The sequence below is a fragment of the Apteryx mantelli genome, chromosome 21, assembly GCF_036417845.1.
Source record: "Apteryx mantelli isolate bAptMan1 chromosome 21, bAptMan1.hap1, whole genome shotgun sequence".
In the NCBI taxonomy this organism is placed as follows: domain Eukaryota; kingdom Metazoa; phylum Chordata; class Aves; order Apterygiformes; family Apterygidae; genus Apteryx; species Apteryx mantelli.
In genome coordinates, this window is record NC_089998.1 from 6,655,761 (window position 1) to 6,663,826 (window position 8,066).

At 60.4% G+C, this 8,066-nt stretch overlaps 1 protein-coding gene across 2 annotated transcripts; it reads left to right on the forward strand.

The window, feature by feature from the left end:
• The first annotated feature begins 414 nt into the window (after nucleotides 1-414).
• Nucleotides 415-6,878, forward strand: ASB6 (ankyrin repeat and SOCS box containing 6). 2 transcript variants are annotated; one of them, XM_067309090.1, is made up of 8 exons: nucleotides 443-458; nucleotides 1,226-1,306; nucleotides 1,388-1,620; nucleotides 2,119-2,300; nucleotides 2,707-2,813; nucleotides 3,219-3,327; nucleotides 3,892-3,978; nucleotides 4,683-6,878. In XM_067309090.1, the coding sequence occupies exons 3-8, from the start codon at nucleotides 1,508-1,510 to the stop codon at nucleotides 5,357-5,359; spliced, it is 1,275 nt and encodes a 424-aa protein (XP_067165191.1). In that variant the 5' UTR covers nucleotides 443-458; nucleotides 1,226-1,306; nucleotides 1,388-1,507; the 3' UTR covers nucleotides 5,360-6,878. The 2 variants fall into 2 exon arrangements, with proteins under 2 accessions (XP_067165190.1, XP_067165191.1); XM_067309089.1 differs by lacking the exon at nucleotides 1,226-1,306 and having other exon boundaries at nucleotides 415-458.
• Nucleotides 6,879-8,066: the final 1,188 nt, after the last annotated feature.

The window sequence follows — 8,066 nt, forward strand, 5'->3', positions numbered from 1 at the left end:
CACCGCAGCGGTGCAGGCATGGGGGGGGCTGTTGTTGCCTGTCCGCTTGCACGGGCGCACGTGCCCCTTGCGCGTGCACGCGCGGGTGTGCCTGGGCCCCGTGCGGGCGCGCACCACGAGTGCGGGTGTGCGCGGGTGCGCGTGCACCTCGCCGGCGCCCGCGGCCCGCGCTTGCACGCGCGTGGCTGTGCCCGGGCGCGTGCGCATCTCGGGCGCGGCCGCGCGGGCGGGGGGGGGGGGCCGCGGGCGCGCACCTGCTGCGCGCGCTCCCGCTCCCGCCCCCGCGCGCGCTCCCGCCGGAGCCGCTCGCTGCCGCCTGCTGCCCCCTGGCGGCCGCGCCCCACCGCCCCGCCTCCTTACAAGCCCCGCCTCCTTCAAAGCCACGCCCCTTACAAGCCTCGCCCCCACCCGGCACAGCCGGCGGCTTCCGCTTCCGGCGGGCGGCGGGACCGGGGCAGGTGAGGGGCGCCGGGCCCCGGCGGGCCGGGAGGGGGGTGTTGGACGGGGCCGCGGCGCCGTGCGACCGGGCCACGCCAAGCCACGCCGGGGAGACAGCGGGGGGCACCGCAGGGCCGGCTTACCCCCCCCCCCCCCCCGCCGCGCCCTTCCCGCGGGAGGCGGTGCCGCGCAGGAGGTGCGATGAGTTGGGGCGGTCTCAGCCCCCCCCCCCCCCAGCTTTCCCCCGTGGTGGGAGGCGGGTTACGGGGCCTCCGGGCCTGCTCCCGTGGAGGTCTGGGAGCCTTCGGGCTTGTCCTCGTGGGGTTTGAGGGCTCCGTGGGCTCGTCCCCAAGGAGTGCAGGGGGTTGGGGGGCTCCGGGCTTGCCCCCCTCGGGCTCCCCACCGCCCCCCGGGTGCTGGGGCGCTTAGGGGGTACTGGCCTTGCCCCCGTGGGGTGCAGGGCGTTACCGGGCCCCTCAGCCCTGCCCCATGGGGTGTGGAGGGACTTAGGGGGGGCCTGGCTGGCCCAGATGGGGTGCGGGGTGTTTGGGGTTTAGGGACTTGTCCTTGTGGGCTGCTGCAGCTGGGGCCGGGGGCGGGCTGGGGCCGGGTGGGGGGGCACATGGGGGTGGGGGCCTGGCGTCGCGGGGCCACCCTCCCCGGGAGACCCCGGCACGCGGGGGCTCGTGGCAGCGCCTCTGCAAACAGGCCGTGCCCGTGCACGGGCTCCGCCTGGGCGGTTGTGGGTCTGCGGCAGGCGCCTCCCGTTTTGTGGCTCTGCCTGCAGGAGGTGATTCGAGATGAAAACACCACGCTGCCGTGTGGGAGCAGTTCCCCCGCTCTGCTTCTCCTTTCCTCGGAGAAACCTGTAAGGAGGGAGAGAGGCAGGCCGTGGGGGGTTATTTTTGTAAATGCAAAGACTGCTAGGAAGGCTTTTTTGTTTTAAAAGGCGGGAAAGTTGTATGGAGACTAGGCGCTGCCAGGCTCTGCCCGCCTGATTCCTGAGCGGGAGAAGACACCCCTGCCATGCTGGAGGCCCCTGGCCGGTCGGTGCGCAGAGCAGAGCACGATGCCTTTCCTGCACGGCTTCCGCAGGATCATCTTCGAGTATCAGCCCCTGGTGGACGAGATCTTGGGGCTGCTGGCGATACCAGATACAGAAAGGCAGAGCAGCCTCGAGAGGTAACTCGGGCAGAGTTCGGGGGGCAAACGCCCGCTGAGTCATTTAGTAAGTCGTAGCTGGAGCTCGGTGATGCAGCTGAGGTTGGACGTAGCTGGGAATAAACCCAGGTCCCCGTGGGCGGATTGTCCCAGGCACCCTCCTCTCTGCTGTCGCTCTTTGGGAACGTGAGGCTGGAGCAGAGCAAACCCAGGGGCCGCGTGCGCTCCCCAGGAACAGCCCTTTCTGCCTGACCCACGGCAATAAAATCTGAACTGGGGTTCAGCGGTGGCCCTGGCGCTGCTGCGTAACCCCACAGCTGGCAGGTCAGAGGCCAGGAGCATGGTAAAACCTACCGCCTCCTTGCAGTATGTTGGAAGGGAGCAACACCTAGAGGTTACGAGACACGAGGAGATACCAGGGCTCGTTCTTCCTCCCTGGTGCTACTCAGACCCTTGTAAAGACGTCTGAGAGGTGCGCGCTGTTCAGTTGAGTAACCGGTCGTTTCTGTGTGTCTCAAGCCCTTCCTGCCTGGGCAGTGACAGGAGCCGGCTGTCCGCTGTGAGACGAGTCTTGGAGAGGGAGACGCACTCTCCTTTTTATCAGGAAGGCGTGAGCTATGCCCTGCTGAAGGTCGCTGAGCTGGGGCTCGTCCCCGCAGCAGAAATCCTCCTGGAGTTCGGGGCCGACCTCAGCTTTGAAGGTAAGGCTGGCAGGAAGGGGGCTGCGCTTGGGTCCGTTCCTGGGGCTGTGAGTGGCTGCCCTGAGTGGTGCTGATAGCCGGGGCTGAAAGAGGGGTTGCTTGGACCCTTCCATGGAGGAAGGTTTGCATCCTTGCCCTGTAGCCACAAAAGCAGGGCTAGAAGTATGCCTGTTCAGTCTCCTGCCAGGGGCCTGGGAGCCAGTTTGCTGCACTGAGGGCTTTCAAGATGGGTGGAGCCATTTCAAAAGTAGGATCTGGGTTGTTTGCAACAGCCCTGCTTTTGCAGGTGTCTCTGTTTTCTCGGTGCCTCCCCCAGCTGCCCTGTTTACTGCCTTTTGAAGGATGTTAAGGCCATTCTGGGGAAGGCCCTTTAGTTTTCTCTGACGATGTGTTTTTGTGTCCTCAGATCCAGTCACCTACTACACCCCTCTGCATATCGCAGTGCTCCGCAACCAGCCGGATATGGTGGAGCTCCTGGTGCACCACGGGGCTGACATCAACCGGAGAGACCGGGTACAGACTTCGCTGCCTGGGCATGGTCAAACTGAGACTACTTGAGATTGTGCTGCAAGGCCCTGACCTGTGGGGACAGTCCTCCCTGCTCCCCACCTCCAGGGCCTCACGGATGTCGCTTCCCCTTGGCATCCTCCCATGCAAGTTGCCCATAGCGCTGTGGTGACATGGCAGAGGTTCACGCAGCCTTCGGCTGAGCAAACCTGCCTCTGCCACAGAGTGATGGGTGGGAGGGGGTTGGAGCAGACCAGCACCTCCTCCGGACACACCGGAGGGATTTTCCATTTGGTTATTGGGGTGGTGAATTACGCTCTTGCATTGGCCATGATGAAGCAGAGACTTACCAGAGGAGCTCACAAATAGTCTTTAATATTTATTAATCTTTTTTCCTCTTGCTCTGTGCAGATCCATGAGAGCAGTCCCCTGGATCTGGCCAGCGAGGAGCCCGAGCGGCTGCCCTGCCTCCAGCGTCTCCTTCAGCTGGGGGCTGACGTCAATGCAGCAGACAAAAATGGTCTGTGTCCCCCCTCCAGCTCCCCCAGTCCGGGTGCTCTGAGCAGGCAGCCAGCGCGGTGGGCTAGAGCAGGGCGCAGGGTCCAGGTCCTTCACTGCTGCAAATACTGTCTGGGCGTAAACTGTTTTGGAAGTTGAGTGCAGGTTGCAAAAGCTCTGATGCTCTGTTTTCTCCTTGCGTCTTGGCTGTGTCTGGTGCAGAAGGAGGCTGAAACCCAGCTCTTTCCAGACTATTGGGAACAGCGCGTGCCCTGCACTGTGGGATGGGGCTGTGCCCCCATAACCTTGTGGTGCCCCTACACTCCCAAACCCACTCTGCCACAGCCTGTGCGCCCTCTGGTGCCACCACCAGCCCTGCACATGTGGCCCATCTCCCCATCCTTGCAGCTGTATACCAGCACAGGGCCAGCAGGAGCCTGCTGGAAGGAGAAGGGCTATTTCTCTCCCCATGTTTAACCATCTGCTTGGTGGGGGGGGTTGTGTTCCCTCCTGCTTTTTGGAGTCAGTGTTTCTCTTCAGCTGAAGCGCTGTTTTCACTCAGCTGACTGTGATTGCTTCATCGCAGGAAAGACAGCATTGTTGCATGCCCTGGCCAGCAGTGATGGTGTCCAGATCCACAACACTGAGAGCATCCGTCTCCTGTTGGAAGGAGGTGAGAGCAACCTTCTACCCTCTCAACCCATGACCCCTCCAGGCCTAGAGCCAGCTGATTCTTTGTACAGCACCTGGCACTGCCCTCCCAACTTCTTTACGTTCTCACTTGAGCAAGACTAAAGCCCAGTGGTGCCAGGGTTGGTGCTGTCCTGGCCTCCTTTGCTGTACCCTTTCCAAAGGATGCTCCAAGGACAACTCATTGCCTACAGTGTGGCTCCTTATGGAACACATGTCGGGCTCCTCATGCCATGGAAGAAACAGTCTTGTCCGGATGTAGAGTTTGGGGTGGTTTCTGTGCTTCTGGGGCAGGCCATGGGGAGGCTGTTCCTCCAGGCGAGACAGACACTGTTGTAACTTGTGCCTTCCTGGGCCTCATTTCTGTTAGGAGAAGAGAGGAGGGTTCAGTGTCAGGTGGCAGAGACCAGTGACTTAGGAGGATGCTCTGTGGGGGCTGGTGCTTTGATTTGAGATGCTCCTCTGCCAGGAAGAAGCGCTGTGGCTGTGCTCTAGCTTTCAGCTTCACGCTGGGTGCAGCTGTTGTGTGATGGGTGCATGAGGCATTCGAGTGCTGCATTTGGCACTCCTGATGGTAATGGGGGAGGAACTACAGCCCCCTCGGTGCCTCCCATGAATCTGCCCCTGCCTGCATTCGCAGTGTGTCCTCTTTCTCCAAAATGCTGGCTATGTTCTCTGTCCCTTCAGGTGCGGATGTCAGGGCCACCACCAAAGATGGTGATACTGTCTTCACCTACATCATCTTCCTGCTGGGAGAGATGGTGTGCAGCAACACGGAGGAGGCGCAGGTGATCAATCGCTTCTGCTTTCGCGTCACTCAGCTGCTGCTGGCCCATGGTGCTGACCCCAGTGAGTGCCCAGCCCCTGAGTCCCTCACTCACCTCTGCTTCAAAAGCTTCAAACGCCACTTCCTGCTGCTGCGTTTCCTGCTGGAGTCAGGCGCCACGTACAACTGCTCCCTGCACGGCCCCTCGTGCTGGTCAGGCTTCCACATCGTCTTTGAGTGCCTCTGCTCTCACCTCAGTGTCTCTGAAGATGACAGCTTCTCCACAGACCTCATCCAGAAGGGTCAGATTCTGCTAGAGCTCATGATGGCTAGTTCACAAGCCATTCAGCTGCCCACCAACTTTGAGGTCAACACCAGCAGCTGCAGGTATCACGGGGAGAAGATCAGGACTCTCTTCTGCTCTTTGAAACAGCTGGAGCATTCCCCCCAGGGGCTGAAACATCTCTGCCGGGTGTTTATCCGGCAGCGCCTTAAACCGTGGCCAGTGGATGTCAAAATCAAGGCCCTACCTCTTCCAGACAGGCTGAAGTGGTACCTCCTCATTGACCACACTGCTGTTGGGCATGAGGACCTCTGAGCCCAACCAGGGCCTCTCCATCTCCCCACCTCTGCGGTTGTGGTGCCTCTTCCAGGACAGCCAGCAAACCCTTGCTCTGGACTGGCTTTCTCCACAGCGAGAAGTGCTGCTGTCCCCGTGCCCACGGCTTGGCCTGCGCTGCCGCCAGTGTCCGTCTCTGCTGTGTTTTGGGGGTGTGCTTTTTCACGCACTGCTGCATGTCCTGTGAAGGCCTCGCTGCTCTGTGCATGTCGGGGAGGCAGGTGGAGCCCTACAGCTCCCAGGGGGTGAAGGGAGCCCCCTGGGCATCAGGGGAGCTGGATACTGGGGTAGAGGGCTGGATTTTGAGAAAAGGCCTGGTAGTCTCGCAGGCAGGACCAGCGGAGCAGTTGGGGATGGTGTGACTGGACAGGCAGCCTGTCCCCTCTCTTCCCAGCCCTGCCAGGTTTGGGATGGGTGAAGCAGTGCCTTAGGTGAGTGGTGGAGTCAGGAGGCACCTCGGGATGCTGAGAAAAGAGTTGTTCCCCATCCCGGAGGCTGAACAGCAGTGGGCAGAGATGCCCCGGGTCAGGCCTGGTGTAGTCTGTCCTGCAGGAGACGCTGGCCTCCACACCCTGATTTTGTGCCTCCAGCCCTGTTGAAGGGAGCAGCCATGATGGAGGCACGTCCTCGGTGGACATGGATGCCTTCCTCGCTCACCCTGGTGTCTGAAACCAGGAGCACGGAGAGGATGAAGGGAAGGGGGTTGGCAGTGGCAGCCTGGCTGCTCGACACCCCCTGAGTTTTTGCTGGGAGCTCCCCATTCTCCCAGCATAGAGGACAAACCATCAAGGACATCTCAGGTGATGGGCTTCAAAACAGAGGAGCGCCTGCTACTTGGCTCTGTGGTAGGTTACCTGTGCAAGGACGAGAAATGGGCTGCCAGCTCTGCTCGGTGCCTTGCGCCTCCCTGTTCTTTGGCCTGTTACATGCTCCTCTCTGTTCCCCTGCTAACTGCTCCCAGGGCCTTGGTCTTCAATGCCTCCTTCCCAGGAACAAGAAATAGCCACAGGGCTCTGGGTCCTTCCAACTTGCCAGGCCACTCCTGGAAGCTCCAACCTCTGGAGCTGCCTGTGGAGGTCCAGTGTGCCAGCCCTGCCACAGCTGTCCGGCTCCCCTTCTAGGCATCTGGTTCCTTTTGAAGTGTCAAAGCCTGGCTGTAGAGCTGAGCCCCCTTTTTATTTTACTTTTTTATTTTATTTTATTTTTTTTGCCATGGGGAACAGATGCAGAAGAGAATCACGAGAGGGAAAAAAGTCTACTCTGAGCAGGTACAATTGATAGCAAATGGGTCTGGGATCCACAGGTGAAGTTTGGTTGCTTCCCCATATTGCCCTCCTGGCAGCATTTGGGGTTGTTTGTTTTTTTTTTTAACCTTCTCCCACCCCATGGAGTTGGAGCTGTACATCCTGATGAATCGGTGTTTAAAAAAAAAAGTGATCAAATCCTCCCCTGGTGTCTGGAATGGAAAACGAGCAATTAAATGAGGCCTTTTATAATAGCAACGAGGGGTTTGTTTCTTCTGCGGCAAAGGCCGGGTGGAGGAGGGCGCTCTGGGGCTGCCTGCTCCTCACCTGGCAGTTTTCTGGCAGATGTGGAGGAATCGGATGCAGTCACATGTGAGCCCAGCTGGAGGGAAGGTTTGTAATCGGGCTCTGTGCGTGGGCTAGCCCACCTGACACAAGCGGTCGTGCCAGTGTTGCATTGTGTTAGGTTGGCACAAGTCTGTGGTCAGACTCGGGCAAAATAATCTGGAGATGGCGAACGAGGAGATGGGAGCGTTCGAAGCCAGCGCCTGGCTCTCAGGATAACAGCGCTGGGTGTTGATGGGGAGCAGCTCTAGCACCGCAGGACTTGAGCGGATGTGCTGGCTGGCAGCGTGAGCCTGCAATAACGGGCTGGAGGACCCAAAGGCAGCTCGGAGCAGGGATTGGCAGCGGTGGTTCCTGCTCCAGGCAGCGGACGCAGTTTGCTGGGGCGCCTGCTCCAAATTGCCCTTGAGGAACCTGCTATGGACCCAATCGCCCCTGCGGGGTGGGTGGCCCCCAAATCTGCTCCTCAGGGCTGGGCCCAGGAGCTGGTTCCCTGTTAATGCCCAGAGCACGATGGCTCTCCTGCTAGGGTTGCTGGGGCTGATCCAAGCGTTTCAGCTGCCTGTTTGGAGGAAAGGCATGGCCTTGCCCGAGATAGCCCTCCCCCTGGAGCAGAACACTGGGGACCTGGGCCCAGCTCACATCCATCTCCTATGTTGCCAGCATACATGGAAGACCTGCTCTTGGGTTTAAAGGAGAGGCCCCTGCAGAGCTCCAGAACCTGGTTTTACCTCCCCAGTCCACCTTGAGGCAAAGGGCAGGGATTTCTCCTTCTTGCCACACCCAACCTGTTGCTGACTTAAGCCCTCACCTGCCTGTGAGCAGTGGCAGACAGACAGCAATGAATCCACAAGTGGGAAAAGGTCAAATGTCCTAGCAAGGAAAGGAGATTCCCAGCCACTGCAGGGATGCTCCGAGCTCCTGTTCGCCAGCAGGAAGCCCAGACCAACCGCAGCCAGCAATCTGCTGGTGCACAGGGAGCACAGCTCTTGCGGGGGGGCCCTCTTGCTCCTAGAGACGTCAGGGACCCACCTGCAGAGCCCCCAAGCACGGCATCAAGCCAACACGCCGCATCCGACAGAGCCCGCGTGCAGAAG

Excerpts from the sequence above, each read along its gene's own strand:
- ASB6 (XM_067309089.1), top strand. The coding sequence starts at position 1,508 with ATGCCTTTCCTGCACGGCTTCCGCAGGATCATCTTCGAGTATCAGCCC. Across the intron at positions 2,301-2,706 it reads GGCCGACCTCAGCTTTGAAG|ATCCAGTCACCTACTACACC; the intron begins GTAAGGCTGGCA and ends TTGTGTCCTCAG. Across the intron at positions 3,328-3,891 it reads CAATGCAGCAGACAAAAATG|GAAAGACAGCATTGTTGCAT; the intron begins GTCTGTGTCCCC and ends GCTTCATCGCAG.